This window comes from Tachysurus vachellii, chromosome 8 (assembly GCF_030014155.1).
Source record: "Tachysurus vachellii isolate PV-2020 chromosome 8, HZAU_Pvac_v1, whole genome shotgun sequence".
Classification (NCBI taxonomy): Eukaryota; Metazoa; Chordata; class Actinopteri; order Siluriformes; family Bagridae; genus Tachysurus; species Tachysurus vachellii.
In genome coordinates this window covers 19,447,039-19,466,496 of record NC_083467.1, presented here as the reverse complement: position 1 = coordinate 19,466,496, position 19,458 = coordinate 19,447,039, and the positions used below count along the sequence as shown (strand labels likewise).

The window sequence follows — 19,458 nt, the reverse complement described above, 5'->3', positions numbered from 1 at the left end:
CTCCTGAGATTTTCAAACAAAACAGTGTCTAGAGTTCACACAGAGATGTAGAGAGTTTACACAGTACAATGGAGAGAACAACATCAAGCGAGAGGAAGTTATGTGGATGGAAACACCTTTTTGATTAGAGAGGTCAGACTGGTTTATCCTGACAGAAAGGCTATTGTAATTTGATGTAACTTAACCAAGGTGAAAGAAAGCATCTCAGAACACACAGCACATTGAACTGTGTTATGGATGTGCTACAGCAGCAGAAAAGTACATCAGGTTCCATTCAGTCAGCTTATTACAAACACGATTCCAAACAAGTTGGGACACTGTACAAATTGTGAATAAAAAGTAATGCAATAATTTACAAATCTCATGAACTTATATTTTATTCACAATAGAATATAGATAACATATCAAATGTTGAAAGTGAGACATTTTGAAATGTCATGGAAAATATTGGCTAATTTTGGATTTCATGAGAGCTACACTTTCCAAAAACGTTGGGACAGGTAGCAATAAGAGGCCGGAAAAGTTAAATGTACATATAAGGAACAGCTGGAGGACCAATTTGCAAATTATTAGGTCAATTGGCAACATGATTGGGTATAAAAAGAGCCTCTCAGAGTGGCAGTGTCTCTCAGAGGTCAAGATGGGCAGAGGATCACCAATTCCCCCAATGCTGCGGTGAAAACTAGTGGAGCATTATCAGAAAGGAGTTTCTCAGAGAAAAATTGCAAAGAGTTTGAAGTTATCATCATCTACAGTGCATAATATCATCCAAAGATTCAGAGGATCTGGAACAATCTCTGTGCGTAAGGGTCAAGGCCGCAAAACCATACTGGATGCCCGTGATCTTCGGGCCCTTAGACGGCACTGCATCATATACAGGAATGCTAATGTAATGGAAATCATGACATGGGCTCAGGAATACTTCCAGAACACAATCCACTGTGCCATTCACCGTTGCCAGCTAAAACTCTATAGGTCAAAAAAGAAGTCATATCTAAACATGACCCAGAAGCGCAGCCGTTTCCTCTGGGCCAAGGCTCGTTTAAAATAGGCTGTGGCAAAATGGAAAACTGTTCTATGGTCAGATGAATCAAAATTTGAAGTTCTTTTTGGAAAATTGGGACGCCATGTCATCCGGACTAACGAGGACAAGGACAACCCAAGATCTCATCAGCGCTCAGTTCAGAAGCCTGCATCTCTGATGGTATGGGTTTGCATGAGTGCATGTGGCATGGGCAGCTTACACATCTGGAAAAGCACCATCAATGCTGAAAGGTATATCCAAGTTCTAGAACAACATATGCTCCCATCCAGATGTCGTCTCTTTCAGGGAAGACCTTGCATTTTCCAACATGACAATGCCAGACCACATACTGCATCAATTACATCATGGCTGCGTAGAAGAAGGGGTCGGTACTGAAATGGCCAGCCTGCAGTCTAGATCTTTCACCCATAGAAAACATTTGGCGCATCATAAAGAGGAAGATGCGATAAAGACAACCTAAGACAGTTGAGCAACTAGAAGCTTGTATTAGACAAGAATGGGACAACATTCCTATTCCTAAACTTGAGCAAACTTGTCTCCTCAGTCCCCAGACGTTTACAGACTGTTATAAAAAGTAGACGGGATGCCACACAGTGGAAAACATGGCCTTGTCCCAACTTTTTTGAGATGTGTTGATGCCATGAAATTTAAAATCGACTTATTTTTCCCTGAAAATTATACATTGTCTCAGTTTAAATGTTTGATATGTCATCTATGTTGTATTCGGAATAAAATAAAAAATTTGAAACTTCCACATTATTGCATTCTGTTTTTATTCACAGTCTTATTTATTTATGTACAGTGTCCCAACTTTTTTGGAATCGGGTTTGTAGTTAGGTGTTAGGTGTGAGGGTGAAGTTGAATTAAGAAGAATTAAGTCCAGCTCTACACCCTGTCATCATAGCAACCTCTAACTTATACACACTCAGCACAGAAACGGCACGTATCACGTCATATACCAAAGCTCGTTTCCTGGTGTGTGTGTGTGTGTTAGTCAGTTTACATGTTACTATATTATACAGAAGCATTCACAAGTTTTGCATGTTAATTCCTATCTCTAATTAGAAGGACATTACAGAATCCTAAATGTCTTAAAACAATGATTGTTTTTGGATTTTGTAAAAGCAAAAGTACTTATATATACAGCAATCAAACGCTAATTGTCTTTCACTATCACCTTATTCTCCTTTAATGTCTTTCGACGCTTTACCGACGGATTGACCCGTCCTACTTGCCGTATGACGTTCTGTGCAACGTTACCACGGTGATGCAGAGACGCTGATCTTTAAATCCTCTTATTCGCAAGCTACAGTAGCGACAGTCAGCAGTTGAAATCTCGGTTACAGACCTGCATTCGTTAGCTTTGTGTACAGCGTGTTTAAGGGCCGAACATGGCAGGAGTGTTGGATGCACTCTGGGAGGACAGAGATGTTCGCTTCGACATCACACCACAGTAAGCTAACAGACAATCATTAGCGTTAGCCCATTAGCAACGTTAGCGTTAGCCCATTAGCAACGCTAGCGTATAAAGCTAACTACAGCGAAAGTGCATTCAATTAAAATCAGCAACATCACCAGAGTATGTTATAAACATTACTATAGATAGTGATTTTTGTATCAGACTACAATTTAAAGCTCAGTCTTTAACACACTAGCTAGGTTTGCCTAATACTGAGTTTGAATGGTATTTGAATGGCTTCTCAATCTGTTTACATCAGAGACTCGTTTAACTAAACCGTAAATATCACAGACCCAGAATAATTTAATGAACACAGTCATATAATAATTATTATTAACGTTGTTGATAGTATTACTATTACTACTACTACTACTACCAATAATAATAATAATAATAATAATAATAATAATAATAACCTAAATATTTCCAATAATATTCTGAACATTCCTCAAAACAATAGTGCTTTTTTTTTTTAATTCCTCGACCAACAAGACACACAAGTTCAAGCTGTTATTATTCTGTAGCCCCACTTGTTTCTGTTATTGAGCTTTGGGTTAAACCTGTTCAATTCAATTGACCAGTCAAACAGGATAACTCCAACCATAAATAGAACTGAATGGATAATTTTGGGGTGTGATTTCTACCACTGTACTCAATTTAAAAGCAAATATGCAAAAGAAATAAGCGATCACAGATCCATAATATATAATAATCAGTGGTTAAAAAAAATGCCAGTTGTTTATTTTGTTAAGTTATTCTGCAATATTATTTTGCTTGATTTCAGACAGATGAAAACCAGGCCTGGTGAGGTACTCATCGACTGCCTGGATTCAATCGAAGACACTAAAGGAAATAACGGCGATAGAGGTGCTTATCTCATATATACAGTATCTTTTATATAATGCATAAAGGCAGATCAGTGGTGCAGAACAATATGACCATTACGAATAAAGTTGAAAAACATAAGTTTTCATGAGGAGACACTGACTATCTTTTTGTTCACTATATTGCAAAAGGAAGACTCCTGGTGACCAATTTAAGAATCATCTGGCATTCTGTTGCCTTGCCTAGGGTTAACTTGTGTAAGTGTTATCTATTATAAATGTGTAATATAAACAAAGCCTATCCATTTCCATAAGAATTGCTAAGTGTATAGCCTTCTTTTAACTAATCTACAGCTGTGGGATACAATTCTGTCATAAACATCACTACAAGAACAGCAAATTCAGTAAGAATATTTTAATTCTTGTTTACATTGTTGATCTGTCAGCCTGGGTTTAGACTTCATAGTGTGTTGTGTATGACCTGAAGTCTATAACTGTTGCAGAAACTGAGGGGGCAGACTGAAGCTCTTTACATCTTGACTAAATCAAATAACACAAGATTTGAGTTTATCTTCACTAATGTCATTCCTGGAAGTCCAAGACTCTTCACTTCTGTCATTGCTGTACACAGGTATGGAGTCACACATTTTACTTACACCCTTAGTTAATCAGCTATGACTTATTCAAGCATCTCACCCAGATATTTTAATCCTTTTAGGATATTTAATGAATAAATCACAACGTGGTGTGGTATGGTGCTACCCCAGTACTACTACCAAGAGCAATGACCTTAAGTGATTTATTCCATGATAGAGCTAGCAGGTTTGCTTCACACCTCTGGGTTTACAGATTGATTTAAGTCTCTGGAGTAGAACATGTTCTCACTGTGCTTTGGAGGTTTCCTGTGTGTACTCCTGTTTTCTCCGCAATACAAAGACATGCTTTGTAGGCTGATTGGCATCTCTAAATTGTCTGAATGGGTGTGTGTGGCTCCCTGTCCAGGTTCACCCCCCACCCCCTGTGCCCATGGGACATGGTCTCATGGGCACAGCAGTAAAGACTCATGGGAAAGGCGTCAGATTCCCATGACCATGTGTAGGATATAAGCCGTTACTCCCTCACTAACTTATCTGTTTTGTCTTGAATTGAGTACAAAAAATAGACCAAAAATACAAGATTCTCCTTCTAAAAATGCTAACCACACAAACCTGAAAACAAAGAAAATAACAGTATAGAAATTACAGTGTGTTGCAGATGGAACTGTGAGAGCTAATGTTATAGAATATTAATCAACATCTTCTGACCAATAATCAGATTTGAGAACTCAACAGCAATGTGTTTAATGCCATTTAAGTAAATATATAAATTGATAATTTTTTCAGAGCTTATGAGACCTCTAAAATGTACCGGGATCTCAAATTAAGAGCAGCTTTGATACAGAATAAGCAGCTGAGATTACTACCACGTGAACAAGTGTATGATAAAATCAATGGAGTTTGGAATTTATCCAGCGATCAGGTACAGTTACAGTTTATATTGAAAAATAGGATTGGATTTTTTTTTTTCATAAAATCTGATGATTGATTGATGATTAGTTTGCTTTGTGTTTCAGGGTAACCTGGGCACTTTCTTCATTACTAATGTGAGGATAGTGTGGCACGCAAACATGAACGAAAGTTTCAATGTCAGCATTCCTTACTTGCAAATAGTAAGTATTTAGTCTAGTAATCAGTAATGGCTGTTAAAATGCTTTCGTTAGAATAGATTTGATTGTTGCTCTTGCCCATCTTTTGTGAAGCGCTCAATAAGGATTAGAGACTCTAAGTTTGGACTTGCGCTCGTGATCGAGAGCTCTCAGCAGGTGGGTCTGATTATAAACAGCAATTCAGATGTATAAAAATAGTTGAATTTCTTTCTGAAATACAGGCTGCTCTTTCAGACAGGTGGATATGTACTGGGTTTTAAGATCGATCCACTGGACAAACTACAGGATGCAGTGAAGGAAATGAATTCTCTTCACAAAGTCTATTCTGCAAACCCAATCTTTGGTGTGGAATATGAGATGGAGGAAAAGGTAAATATAAAAAGATTTCTGGGTGGAAAAAGTGATGTTAGGTTCTAAATATTGCTATATTGTCTTTTCACAAATGTATCTTCATGTTCGATGTGAACACAGCCACAGCCGCTGGAGGAGCTAACAGTAGAGCAGCTTCCTGATGATGTAGAGATCGAACCAGATGAACAGACTGATGCTTTTACAGTGAGTATATTACAATAATACTAAAATACATCATAACGTCAGCAGAGGTGATAACAGGTAATAAGTCTTAATACGACAACTGTAATCTAGCTCTCACTAAATAAACTTTATCATGGTAGTTTATGGAAGACGTTACTCTGTTTCAAAAGGGTCAAATTATTTAAAGTATAGAAAACAACCAAGGAGATGGTTGAAGATAATATAATGGATTAAGAACTGCTCAACACATTATTATAACCTGAAAGGGTATCGGTGAACCCTGCTCTCTCTCTCTCTCTCTCTCTCTCTCTGTATATGTATATATATATATATATATATATATATATATATATATATATATATATATATATATATATATATATATACTTCACTCAAATATTAAAGTTAAAAATGCAATAAAAAAAAACCTCTGTTCCTCATACTAAAGATCTTTAAAGCACTGACTAACAGTTTAGTTATGAGTTTCAAGCTGTACTTCTTTTTCAAGACTATATATCAGAATGAGTAGCTGCTCTTTTATCACCTCTGATGATTAGCAGGGGGCTTTCTCTCTCACACACTGAAAATAACACCAGGCTTAAGCAGGTATCAGGATGACACATCATCACTCACTGTTGTTGCTTGGTTTCAAACCTGTTTAGACTGAAGTGCATTTTTCATACGCATGTATTACAGAACTTTTTTTTTCCTTATTACAGGCATACTTTGCTGATGGCAACAAGGTACCTACCTGTCATGACTTCCTTGATCACTCTTTAACTCATCTTGATCTGTGAAATGTTTGTGTAATTTGATATGAATTTTTCTTTTAAAGCAACAAGATAGAGAGCCGGTGTTCTCCGAGGAGCTTGGTTTAGCGGTGGAGAAATTAAAAGATGGCTTCACGCTGCAAGGACTTTGGGAGGTCATGGGTTGAATAGATGAAATTGTACTAACTGGATCAGTGTAAATTGTTAACCATGAGTGCATTCAAAGGCTGAAAGGAAAAGTTTTATGGTTTAAATTCTTATTGTTCATTTACAGTAATTTGTATCTAGGTGTTTTTATTTATTTCCAGACTTAATTTATATATTTTGTATATAATATGAAAATATATAGTATATTATCAGTTTATGGTAGAAATAAATGGGTGAGATATTTGTATGCTGTCACATTTTGTCAAAAAGAAGTGATATTTCTGCTACTAGGGTGTAATAAACAGACCAGAGCAACACCTTGAATTGAGTGTATTTTTAGGTAGAGTTAATGCATGTTAGCCAGAATTCCTTGCTGAAGTGTTATGTGGCCTGTTATTTTAAACAATAGGCATCATAAAGTTATTTTAAAATGTGTCAGTATTGCTAAGGATTTTAGCAAACAGCTCAGTAGCAGAGATTAACAGTTCCAACAGCTGCTCTTTGCTGACCTGTACAATGGGGAAGGTCAGCTCGTAGGAAACGCATTCACTATGTAAATAGAAACCTGGACACAGAAAAGGCATCTGAATGAGTCAGCACCAGGAAAAGCTGATGGAGAAACTTGTGCCATTAATCATCATTTGAGATCATTACACATAAATAAGGTTACCAAAAAAAATAAAAAATGCTCAAAACTCACGATTAACATAATATGACATATACAGATTTAGGTTAACAATAGATGAAAAGTTGACAAATGTACTTCCTCACATGAGAATGCCAGTAGCCCAGACATAATTGCTTTGCTCACAGTTCACAGTTGTTTCTTTCCGTCTTCGACAGCTGACAAATGTGACCGTTTTTCTAATCTGGCCAACCTGAATTCTTTCTGTCTGTGAAGGGAGCTAAATATAGAGAGGCAGATTTAAACCGCATCAGCTTCTGTCTTTGCTCTGCGTCAACACCTCCTATTACTACCAAGATAGCGAGAGAAGTGGAAGCATTGCAATCCCAACATCCTCCCTGATCTACACACAGTCAGTAGAGATGGAACCGACAAGCATGAAAGAGGACCTGAAGCTCTATCAGAGCACCCTGCTCCAGGACGGTCTGAAAGACCTTCTGAACGAGAACAAGTTTGTTGACTGCATTCTAAAAGTAGGGGACAGAAGTTTGCCATGTCACAAACTCATCATGGCAGCATGTAGCCCTTACTTTAGAGATATTTACTTCTCTGAAGACGGCAAAGAGAAGAGCAGCACAGGCAAGGAGGTAGTTCTGGAAAATGTGGATCCATCAATAATGGACATGATCGTGAATTATCTCTATTCTGCAGAAATAGATATTACAGATGAGAACGTGCAAGATGTTCTCACAGTAGCCAACCGTTTTCAGATTCCGTCCGTGTTCACGGTGTGTGTAAACTTCTTGCAGAAGCAACTCTCTCTAGGAAACTGTCTGGCAATCTTCCGACTGGGGCTCTTGTTAAATTGTCCAAGGCTGGCCATGGCAGCAAGAGACTACATCGCTGAACGATTCGAGATTCTTTACAAGGAGCAAGATTTTCTGGAGTTCAACCCTCCTGAACTGTTTGCCATCATAGGAAGTGATTCCCTCCATGTGGAGAAAGAGGAGTTGGTGTTTGAGCTGCTAATGAAGTGGATCAGGAAGGACAAAGAGAACCGTGCAAAGCATTTAGGTGATGCCTTTGAGCATATTCGTTTCCGACTGCTCCCGGAAAAATATTTCAAGGAAAAGGTAGAAAAAGATGATATTATCAAAGCTGATCCTGAGCTTGTGAAGAAGCTTAAGGTCATCAAAGATGCCTTTGCTGGAAAACTTCCAGGAAAGGTAGAAGGAAAAGAGGACGGAGAGAGCACAATGCCTGGATATCTGAACGACACCCGAAGGCTTGGCATGTACACCAAGGACCTTATTGTTATGATTAATGACACAGCGGCCGTGGCTTATGATCCTATTGAGAATGAATGCTCACTGGCTGCAATGGCTGAGCAGATACCTCGAAATCATGGCAGCATTGTAACAAAGAGGAATCAACTTTTTGTTGTAGGTGGATTGTTTGTGGATGAGGAAAATAAAGACTCACCGTTACAGTGCTACTGTTTTCAGGTAAATCAACGACTGAGTAATGTTATGCAGTCTGACATAAAGCAGAGTTACTATTTCCTCACTGAAGTGTATTATTTTGCTCTAACTGCACATCCCAAATTGGTTTATTCTTCTTATACAAAAGCCAATTATGCCATCGATTACAAGTCATGTTTTGTTTTGTAATCTCTCACTTGTCTTCCTTGAAGTTAATCTGATGATTTGCCAATACAAGTCACTGTGAATTAGCTGTTTCTATAGAAACCATAACTTATTGTTAGTATTATTACTGTTATTATAAATAGTTCTAAAAATCTAATTTATTAGAAGGTTAATATTCTTAACAATCAAAATGTAAATATAAGCCTGATCTTTATTACAGCTGGATCCCATTAGTGCAGACTGGATTGCTATACCTCCATTACCTTCTCCCCGATGTCTCTTTGCTCTTGGAGAATTCGAGAATCTCATATTTGCTGTTGCTGGCAAAGATTTACAGACCAATGAGTCTCTTGACTCAGTAATGTGTTATGACACTGAGTAAGTGTGACATCCATTACTTTATAGGAGCCTGGCAATTAACAAAAACTCTCATGAGTCCTGTTTGATGTTTTCCAGCAAGATGAAATGGAGCGAAACAAAAAAGCTTCCCCTGAAGCTACATGGGCACTGTGTGATCTCAGAAAATGGCCTGGTGTACTGTATAGGAGGAAAGACAGATGACAAGTAAATTGGTGTTAACACAATACTTATCATAAAATTGTGAATTTTGTGTAATCTAGTGTGTTTAATTTTTTTTTCTGTATGTACAAAATAGCAAAACCATCAGCAAAATGTTTGCCTATAATCATAAGAAGTCTGAATGGAAGGAGCTAGCTGCAATGAAAACACCACGGTCCATGTTTGGGGCAGTTGTCCATAAAGGAAAAATCATTGTGGTTGGAGGAGTCAATGAGAACAATCTCTTAGCATCGTGTGAAGCCTATGACTTGGGAACCAACAAGTAAGTGCTATTATGTAGATGTTTTATTACACAACTGCTGTGATCAACTATCATGGTCCAGATGTAGACATATTTCAGCAGACTGGTTTGATTTTCTAAGCCATCATGGTTTATGTAGCACAGCTCCACTAATGCTCTTGAGTCTGAATCAAATCCCCACACAAGACATACAAAAATACGTACTGTATTACATATAGCATTCCCAGAATAGTGGAGGCTGTTCTGGTAGCTAAAGGAGAGATAATGCCATATTAATGCCATAGAATTGCATGTCCCACAACCACATATAGGTGTGAGGGCCAGGTGTCCATACAGTATATTTTGACCTATGTTGTAGGAACCCAAAAACAGGATAATATTCACATACTAGATTGCTTTTGAATCTCAAAGGTTTTAAAGAACCGACGACAAGGCTCGTCTTGGAAGTATATCTTCCACCAATGTTAGCTTCAAAAGATATTTTATCTATTTTGATGCTGGGTAAAAATGAGGTTTTAAAAAATATGTCTTATTTGTCAAGCACTAAAAGGTAACCACTGATGCCATTCAGTCATGATAGTTGCTTACTGTACTGTAGATAGCTTTCCGTGAATGGACTTTTACACATTTTATTGGAATAACTTAATTGTACACCAGATTCCCAGTACACCAACTACATGCACATCGCTACGTACATAATCATGCTATATAAACATTTTTGCCTTGTAGGTGGGAATCCTTCCCTGAGTTTGCACAGGAGAGGAGCTCAGTAAATGTTGTGAGTATTGACGGCGAGCTTTTTGCAGTCGGGGGCTTTACCATGGTAGAGCAAGATAAAGAATGTGTTCCCTCAGAGATCACAGATATTTGGCAGTAAGTAATGACTAATAGAATCTTGTTATAAGCATTACAGCAAAGCCAGTAGCCTAATTGCTCTTTCTGCAGTATGTTTAACCTTTGGGCTACTATTTTTATGATAGGTATGAAGAGGACAAGAAGCAGTGGTCTGGAATTTTGAGAGAGATGCGTTACGCAGCTGGTGCTTCCTGCGTTTCCATGCGATTAAATGCTGTGAAAATGCCCAAACTGTAAAATTGGCCCTTTCTCTGTCAAGGGACGGTTTATGTCTAACTTGATGATTCCAGATATAATTTAGTAGTGCATTAAACAACAGTTTGAGAATTTTGGAGTTTCACAATGCTGTTAAATATATTCTTATACACAAATGATGTTTTTGTTTTTCATGTATTTGTTCAAGATTGCAAAATGAAATTTTACATTCGATAAATTACAGCAAAAATATTTATACTGCAAAATATACAGATATAAAAAAAAACACATGCGGCCTAATGGCAGTGTGATATTTCTCTGTATTCTTGTAGTTATTATAAAGAGGAAAAAAAGAGAGGCACTTGCACATGATATGCAGTCCATCGGTAGTCACACACTTCCAGATAAACATACCAGCATGGATATCCAGAGAAGAGTGTAATATTTGTATCATCGTAAAGTGTTCAGTCAGTTTAAGTAACTGAGTGCAGCTCAGTGAATAACTTCTTTCTCAAATATTCCTTCCAGGCATCAGGCGTTGAGAGCTCCATAGAATTCCATTCAAAGTGAGGAATCTGTGAACGAGAGCGGTCCATGAGTCTATCGATTTTTGTAACTAGATATAGTAAAGGAACATCTCCCTTTTTTCTCACCTGCAGAACATGATATCCTAAAATCTCCAGATGTCTCTTTCTCATCAGGACATCTCCTTTAATGTGTTGTGAGTTTTTGCAGAAGGACTTAGAATTCAGGAAGTCTACAGCAATGCTAAGAAACAAAATTCTGTAGGTCAGTGCTGTTGAATTCTCAAATCTGATTGGCCAGAAAGGGGATCACTAGGGCTGGCTGTCTACAATAATATTAAAAATTAAAATATTTAAAAAATTATAATATTAAAAACTTTTTTATATGGTGATATGTTGAAGCTTTCTCTAAGAAGTTGTTTATAAATATGAATGGAAGCCATCTCCAGTGCAGACAGTCAGGACAAGTTTATGTTTAAGTTTATGTTTTCTCTATAGCATGACAAAATGCAGAGAGAGCGGGAGAGGGAGAGAGAGTGTTAGACAGAGAGAGAGAAAGAAAGTGAGAGAGAGTGAAAGAAAGTGAGAGAGAGTGAGAGAGAGTTAGACAGAGAGTGAGAAGGAAAGCGAGAGAGAGAGTTAGACAGAGAGAGAGAAAGAAAGCAAGAGAGAGTTAGACAGAGAGAAAGAAAGCGAGAGAGATAGACTCCAATAGACTTTATAAATAGATAAATAAAAACTTGTAATGTTTGTCAGGGCAGTGGCATTAATAACGCCCAGATCATTAATTATATTCCTATAACAGCATACCTCATTATGTTCTTACTGTATTTACCCAACCAAGCATCCCAATTCCAACGTGTACATACCGCTGAGCACCTGGAGGGAGCGCTGTCCTCTCCTTCTCTGACCCGGAGTCCAAGTGCACCTTTCCATCTTTATAGATCTGCAATTCACTCAGTGTACTGTAAGGCAGCGCCTGCTGATTGGGATCCAGGATGCACTCGTAATCTGTGAAATGGATTCAAAATTGTAAAACTATTCCAACTACTCTCTGGAAAGGATATAGACGAAAATTATCCTCACCGACGGTGTAGTAGTATGGAGTCAACACTCCCACTTTGACACAGTTAATGCCTCCAAGCACTTCTCCCAGCATCTTGTGGATCTGCTGCTGGGCTAGATTAATGTAGCTGTCTGAGTGTTTCAGAAAGAAAAATTTTGTTTATTAGTCATCATGGTCACTGCAGACATACTGATGTTTCACTTGTGGTGCTCTAAAATCAGCTGCACTACAATAAGAGACGAGTATCTTTACTCACCTCTCCTATGGAGCTGCATGCAGTACTGCTCGTGGAACCAGGGCACCTGAAACTCCGGGCACTCGAGACACACGGCACGGTTCAGCTGCATCAGGCGAGAACGCACTCGCATGTTCTGAGTGCTTGAGAGTGCTGTTAATGGGAGATGTATAGGAAGTTGAGCATCAGTTAATTTTTTACATGATATACAGTATTAATAAGTGTCCTGCTTACAACTGGTCATTTCAATCATCAAGTATCTCTTACATACATTAAAGATTTCATTTCAAACAGTTTTAAATCTGATTCCTGAACTACTTAATGACTTCTGAGACACATTTAAGTCACAGGTTGAATAAATGAATGAATAAAAGTAATATTCCTAAATAAATATGTTATCAGTTTAAAAGGCTAATCTGTGATATGTCAGAAAATCTGTACTACGATGAATTTTCTTGAAAACAAGCATTTAGTAACTACACATACTCTCAAGCTGTGCATCCAGCTTGGCCAAGAAATCCACTCTGAATATTTCTCTAATCAGTGGCTCTGGGAACCGGCTGTTCAGAGCCAAGACATAAGCCAACAGTACCAACATGTGAGGGTCAAACAAACCTGGGAATATAAAACACAAGGCATTTAAGTCTACTTCTAGCTCAATTTCTAATAATCAAAATGGTTCAAGCTTTCAAAAAAGAACTCACTAATTTTTGGAGTGAAATGATGAATGCATGCATCAAACAACTTGTCCACCTTTGGAGAGTCGTAGTTAAGCACAGCAAATGGGAGCAGAGTGACATAAACTGCGGAGTAATGAATCTAAGGGATAAAAAATATTAAATATGTATCTGAATGCAGTAAATGCACTAAATATTGTTCAGATTCAGAGTTTCTAGACATAGATGAAGATGACAATACTTCAAATGTCCAGTTTAGGGAAGGCTGTACACAATGTAGCCTCAGATTTCTGCTCTTGCCTATGTGAGTTACTGTAGGCTTCCAGTCCAAGTCTGATCTCTCCCCTCAACAAAGTTTTCCACTCCAGAACTGCCAATTACTGAGGTTTTGTTCACTCCATTTTGTGCAAACATCTAGTGACCTTTCTGAACAGTCTCTAGATGCTTGCATATATACTTATTTACAGCTTTTTATTCTTAAGCCCACACCTCAATTCACCATTAAAATGTGTATATGGAACAAATTTGTATCATATTAACAGCACTTGCTTTATTTAAAATACAACTTCAGAATAAAATTATTTATCCTTAGTTTACTGAGCTTTAGATTTATAAATAAAGTAACCAGTTGATTGGACTTAGGCCTTTAAAGACTATAACTATAATCACTTTGAAACACCATTCATAGAATTAGTCACAGATATTAAATGAAAGCATTTAAAAAAATCAACGTACCTTCTGCGTGTTCTGTAAGGCTATGCTGGCAATTTGGTCCAGCAGTGGAGTCGAGCGGTAGGTGGTCCTGGTCAAAAACAGGACCAGGTCTAGCATGTTGTTCAAGGTGATCTGTTCTGCCAAACTCTGAATTACTGCGATTGTTTCCTCAAGCAGCATCTCCTCAAACCATTCCCCTGACATGAATTTAAGCTCCTCCAAGAGCAGGTCTAGCTTCTTGGCTGCATGGACTCGTTCATGTGCATGTCGGTTTAGGTTCTGCAGCAGACGCACGTACTTGCTGTGAGTGCTCTGGCTGTAGGAGGGATCATTTCGCATCCATTTGGCAACGGTCGTTGTGAGCGAACTTAGACCCATCAGGTTGCACTGAGGCAAAACGGCATCGATGCGAGATAAAACCGGCTCCTCGATACGTGCTGAGGGCAGCATGGCGAGCACACGAGTCAGCATGATCACCTCGTATATGTGCACACAGACCTGCAAGTAACTAATAAATAACACACAAATAATGGGATTCAAATAAAATACCTTTATAATGAATTAATGGTAATTATTAAAGGCCCTGAGTACTAAGTAATGGCTTGCGCCTTTCTCTACTGCACAGACAATTATCTCTGGCTTTGATCAACATTATTTAGTCTATAAACATTAGTTCGAGAGCAAACTAATAAAATACTGTGAAGAAAAATGCATCCAAGGATAAATGTCAACAAATTTAGATCAATACAATGCAAACAAATACTGTATAGTACCATACAGTACCTTTACGACTAAAAACACTCAAGAAAAATTAGGGGAAATTAAATAATAAATCGCCTCAAACAAGTTAATCAATCAAAGGATGATAATAACAAATGTTAATATTTGTCATGCCAATAAATCAACTTTTGGCCTGGGTGAGACTCACCGTAGCACTATGCTCCTCAGCCTGGAGAAGAGCTCAGGACTCTGACAGTGCAGCAGTATAAGCGCCTGGATGATCTTTGCAATCTCAACTGGCCTATACACCTCCAGATTCTTGTGCAGCACAGATGCAATTCTAAAAAAAAAATAAATAAATCAGTCATCAATAAATCAGTCATCACACACATCGATATAGGATATGCTGTATAACCATGGCCTAACCAGCTGTCTCTCAACATGATGTGTACTTGAACTCAGTGATACATTATGTACAGAGATCGCTTTTCCATAAAGCTAGGAAAAGTGAGAATGAAGGTCTTACTTATTAATGAGTTGAAAGTTTCGGCTCTGCATCTCCTCCAGTGTCTCAGTGATCACTAGAGCTTGGTTAGCACTCAGCTGATCGGCCAACAGCAGCGCTGTACTTTCCAACCTGTTACACAAATTCAGTACGAGCTAAATATCACAAGCACTAATTAAAACTAAATCCAGGGTATATTCCCTCCTTATCTGACTAAGATAAAGCAGTTACTGAAGAGCATCACATTCTGCCATTTAATGCTTTATTGTTTAATGCTTTATTGTGTTCCTGTTCTCACCTATGTTATAGCTGCAATAAACAATCAGTCCATTAAAAGCCTCTCCTACAGCCTTTCTGTTCTTTATTAGTCGTATATTATGTGAAGCATTCGCTGTACAACTCCCACTGTGAGCTGTTACTATAGAAAAACAATAATTGCTATAGTTGCAAAGCTGTTTTGAAGCAATCACAGAATCCTAAGCTGTCTTTATGGTTTTTAAGTAATTGCACTGATATTTAGGTTGTCCATAAGGGGATCATCCTCAGCATCAGCAAAACCATGAAAATTGTACTTACTTGTCATAATGAAATAACATCTATGTCATTATTATTTTTTTATTATTTCTTTTTACAGAAATGAAAGGAATCAACTTTGGCCAGCGTAAAACCAGCGTATTAAGTGTATTGTATTGTAGAGATTAACTCTGAAACAGGTCCTGGTCCGTTTTTCCTGCTTTTACCTCTCTCTGGTCGCGGGTCCTGCCAGGGGTCCCAAAGCAATAAAGAGCTTTGTAAAAGATTCTGGGTCAGTGCACGAGTGCATCAGCTCCACCAGCCTCTGAATGGCAGCCTGTCTGAAGTCCCAGTTGCTGAACGACAACGACTGATACAGCGTCACTATAATACTGAGGTTCTCCACGTCCAGATTAGGGACATTTTTCAGGAAAATGCGGCTGCACTTCTCCAGTAAGGGCCGATGGATGCACCTGATATGCCGGAGGAACTGCACTACCCTCCTAGGGTTGTTGTAATGGAACGTGTCCATCGTGTCCAGAAGAATGTCAGCTTTTACGATCAGTGCGGCCCGTAAGCGGGCTGACAGCAGTGACGACATACTGATCATAAGCGTAGTCAACACTCTGAGAAAGATAAAAGAAAGAAGATTTGATTTCTATCTGAACAAAGGACTTTGTATGGAACAGATTTTTTTTGAAGCAGAGATCATCAATACCTGGCATCTACTATTGAATCCAGTCTCTGATTCACAATCTCAGTAATGTGACCCATCAGTGGGCTGTGGTGCAGCCCCAGGTCATTTAAACAAATAGACAACTTGGACAAAGTTGTCATGGGAAATCTGGAAAATAAATAAAACAGAAAATAGATTGATATTTTAGTCAATTACAATCCACATATCTACACTGAGCAACGTATCATTTTTATATACGATTAGGCATTAAATTATATTTTTTATACCAACTGTTTCATTATTTCTTTTCAATTATTTTCTTTTGTGCATGTTATAAAATGCTTTTTGTGGGGATACTTTTGCTGGCACCAAATATAATACGGCATCATGTCTCTTAAAATACTGGATAATGTGTATTGCAAACCACTATTAAAGTGTCAATATATTTTACACACTCAATGTTCACACTACCTTTCTAATCTGTTCCACGCTTCAACCACCAGCTGCTGGATGAGAGAGTCATGTGGTTCAATCTGAAGTCTTTCAAAAGAGAAATACAGCAATGTGGATGATGAAAAGATGAACAGATGAAATCAATCACATCAGTTGTTTTATACAGATGCATATGTAACGGATGCATCACTCATGGAGTGTGAAGTGAGAAAGAGAGGAGAAGAAAATGTAACGCTTTTGCAATCTATTGGCAAAAATATCACACAATAACACAATGAGCTCTATCCTGGAGTATCACAGTACAAAAGAAGAGAGTAAAAAGAAGGTCAAAGGTCAGGTTTGATAAACTGCCTTATGTCTGTGAAGCATTAAGCGGGTATCTGTTGTTATTTCTATATGTTTAGTGTAATAGCAAAATACAAAATTCATTCATTCATTCATTCATTCATCTTCTACCGCTTATCCGAACTACCTTCGGGTCACGGGGAGCCTGTGCCTATCTCAGGCGTCATCGGGCATCAAGGCAGGATACACCCTGGACGGAATGCCAACCCATCGCAGGGCACACACACACACACTCATTCACTCATGCAATCACACACTAGGGACAATTTTCCAGAGATGCCAATCAACCTACCATGCATGTATTTGGACCAGGGGAGGAAACCGGAGTACCCGGAGGAAACCCCAGAGGCACGGGGAGAACATGCAAACTCCACACACACAAGGTGGAGGCGGGAATCGAACCCCGACCCTGGAGGTGTGAGGCGAACGTGCTAACCACTAAGCCACCGTGCCCCCAAAATACAAAATTTTGGCAAGCAAATTAACTGAAAACATTTCTATTGTGCATTACGTTCAAAAAGATATTTCTTGATATATTAATATCTTAACATACTGGATTCAATTTAACTCGTACAGTGATTTTAACGACAGAGTAGAGGATGCTGGGGATAGAGTTAGGTGGAAACAGATGATTCGCTGTGGTGACCTTTAACAGGAAAAGCTAAAAGTAGAAGAAATTACAGAGAAAATTGTGAAATATTTATATTTATCTCTAATGAGCAAACCAGAGATAACGGTGATGAGGAAAAATTGAAACGATATTAAGAAGAAACCATGAGAGGCACCAGACTCAAACAAGAAAACCATCCTCATCTGTGTGGTGCCGGATAGTGAGATTAATACAGTATAATAATCATTTGCCGTCTATAACTGTGTCCCATTTGGTCAAAATTTGCAGCTGTATAACAAGGAACTTTTGAGCTAATGAAAACTTATGGATATAAGTGCCAAAGTTGTTTCTGAATTCATTAGAGCTTTAATATTAAAGTTGATTTTGTCGATCAAGTGTTTAGTGACGCAAAGCTGTTTTGTAGCAATCACAGAATCCTATGTCATCTTTATGATTTCTAAGTAATCACATTAATATTTAGATTGTCCATATGGTCCCCCACTCAGCAGCAGCAAATACAGGATCATTTTAGTTACTTGTCATAATGAAGCAAGATCTACGTCTATATTATCGGCTCTGTGCAAAAACAATTCTCTGTTATAGGTGATGTACCTGAGTCCACCATAAAGTATGTCCACCAGCGTTGCATCGTCCATCATGCTTATCTTGTTCTCAGCAAGAACTCGAAGCGTAAGGAACTGTGGATGACCCCGGATCAGTTTGACAGTCCGCAGCATTTCTGGTCTCTCCCTCTGAAACTGCCATAGCAGGCCCACAGCAAAGCCCACATGCCCTACAGAGAGTTTTGCCTTGTTCTTGTTCACTACATCAAAAAGCTGGTCCTCTTCTGTGCAGGCACGGAGCTGCCCCAGGACATGGTCCTGACACACAATGCCATGATGAAACAGTCTGTGAGGGGGACACCGCAGGGCACAAAGCCTGAGCATGACAACAGACCAGGGGCAGGTCAGAAAGGCAACCTGCTCTTCATATTACACTCTTCAGAACTGGGTCTCCTTAAGGCCAGATGAGAAAAAGTTCACAAGGATTTCACAGGGTCTGGAATCTGGTTCTGCTGATTATGTGCCTCATGGAATTACTACTAGAAATTAGACTTCCTTTTCTGAACGTGAAGAGAATTATTATACACCATCATATATGAATGAGTATATATGAGTATATGGAAGGGTCGTCATGGTAACAGGGAAGCTTTTACTCTTAATTTGTCACATCTCATACAGGGAGAAATGATCAAATGTTAAATATGTTTAACGTTCTGTAACTATTGAACAAAAAAAAAACTGAAACACTGAAATGTGGTTCAGAAAGACATAATATGACTTCCTAATGTTACCAGTCATGTTTGACCTCACGTGGGGACTTTTTTTTTTAGCTAGCTATCTTCTAATCTCAGAATAGATGAATATAATACATGTATATGTTGTTAATTTTATTTTACACTAACCACAGTGTCAGAAGGATAACGCCAGGATATTAAAACAAGAAAACTGTCTTTAAATGTCTCCAAAGGAACCATTTTTTTCAGACCATTTGCTTACGGATTCACAGTGTGAAGAACCTCAGCAGAAACAACAGCCAGGAGTTTTTTTTGGACTTCAAAATAAAAGTCCTTTATTCGCAACAGCTTTGTATTCCATAGTTCAAAGCAAAAGGCTCCACAGAATGTAGTATATATTATCAGGTAAGCAAATAAATAAACAGCAACATTTGGTTCTTGTAACTATAGGGGGAAAAAAGTGACGATAGATAGATCTTAGACTTAAGGGGATGGATG

At 38.3% G+C, this 19,458-nt stretch overlaps 3 protein-coding genes across 3 annotated transcripts; 2 read left to right on the top strand and 1 right to left on the bottom strand.

Annotated features, from left to right (window-relative positions):
* Positions 1-2,284: 2,284 nt before the first annotated feature.
* On the top strand, positions 2,285-6,790 carry bbs5 (Bardet-Biedl syndrome 5). The gene is made up of 12 exons (XM_060876783.1): positions 2,285-2,498; positions 3,289-3,371; positions 3,521-3,586; positions 3,683-3,732; positions 3,832-3,959; positions 4,711-4,846; positions 4,941-5,036; positions 5,127-5,189; positions 5,268-5,402; positions 5,505-5,588; positions 6,287-6,310; positions 6,403-6,790. Exons 1-12 carry the CDS (start codon positions 2,437-2,439, stop codon positions 6,502-6,504), a joined length of 1,029 nt encoding a protein of 342 aa, XP_060732766.1. The 5' UTR covers positions 2,285-2,436; the 3' UTR covers positions 6,505-6,790.
* A 628-nt stretch (positions 6,791-7,418) lies between these two features.
* On the top strand, positions 7,419-11,529 carry klhl41a (kelch-like family member 41a). Its single transcript, XM_060876779.1, has 6 exons — positions 7,419-8,614; positions 8,976-9,133; positions 9,212-9,319; positions 9,411-9,596; positions 10,305-10,448; positions 10,556-11,529. Exons 1-6 carry the CDS (start codon positions 7,532-7,534, stop codon positions 10,665-10,667), a joined length of 1,791 nt encoding a protein of 596 aa, XP_060732762.1. The 5' UTR covers positions 7,419-7,531; the 3' UTR covers positions 10,668-11,529.
* fastkd1 (FAST kinase domains 1) lies at positions 10,944-19,253 on the bottom strand. Its single transcript, XM_060876778.1, has 14 exons — positions 18,276-19,253; positions 16,727-16,795; positions 16,298-16,423; positions 15,807-16,205; positions 15,088-15,198; positions 14,770-14,901; positions 13,863-14,349; positions 13,155-13,269; positions 12,937-13,065; positions 12,472-12,603; positions 12,236-12,346; positions 12,019-12,160; positions 11,279-11,393; positions 10,944-11,200 (listed from the first exon to the last, which is right to left on the bottom strand). The coding sequence occupies exons 1-14, from the start codon at positions 18,608-18,610 to the stop codon at positions 11,099-11,101; spliced, it is 2,505 nt and encodes an 834-aa protein (XP_060732761.1). The 5' UTR covers positions 18,611-19,253; the 3' UTR covers positions 10,944-11,098.
* Positions 19,254-19,458: the final 205 nt, after the last annotated feature.

Bases quoted from the DNA above. Each gene is read 5' to 3' on its own strand.
- fastkd1 (XM_060876778.1), bottom strand. From the start codon at position 18,610: ATGCTCAGGCTTTGTGCCCTGCGGTGTCCCCCTCACAGACTGTTTCAT. The intron at 16,424-16,726 runs GTAGTGTGAACA...TTTATTTTCCAG, and splicing joins GCGTGGAACAGATTAGAAAG to ATTTCCCATGACAACTTTGT. The intron at 11,394-12,018 runs GTATGTACACGT...TTTGTTTCTTAG, and splicing joins CTCCCTCCAGGTGCTCAGCG to CATTGCTGTAGACTTCCTGA.
- klhl41a (XM_060876779.1), top strand. From the start codon at position 7,532: ATGGAACCGACAAGCATGAAAGAGGACCTGAAGCTCTATCAGAGCACC. The intron at 9,320-9,410 runs GTAAATTGGTGT...TGTACAAAATAG, and splicing joins GGAGGAAAGACAGATGACAA to CAAAACCATCAGCAAAATGT. The intron at 9,597-10,304 runs GTAAGTGCTATT...TTTGCCTTGTAG, and splicing joins TATGACTTGGGAACCAACAA to GTGGGAATCCTTCCCTGAGT.
- bbs5 (XM_060876783.1), top strand. From the start codon at position 2,437: ATGGCAGGAGTGTTGGATGCACTCTGGGAGGACAGAGATGTTCGCTTC. The intron at 3,733-3,831 runs GTAAGAATATTT...TAACTGTTGCAG, and splicing joins CTACAAGAACAGCAAATTCA to AAACTGAGGGGGCAGACTGA. The intron at 5,589-6,286 runs GTGAGTATATTA...TCCTTATTACAG, and splicing joins AACAGACTGATGCTTTTACA to GCATACTTTGCTGATGGCAA.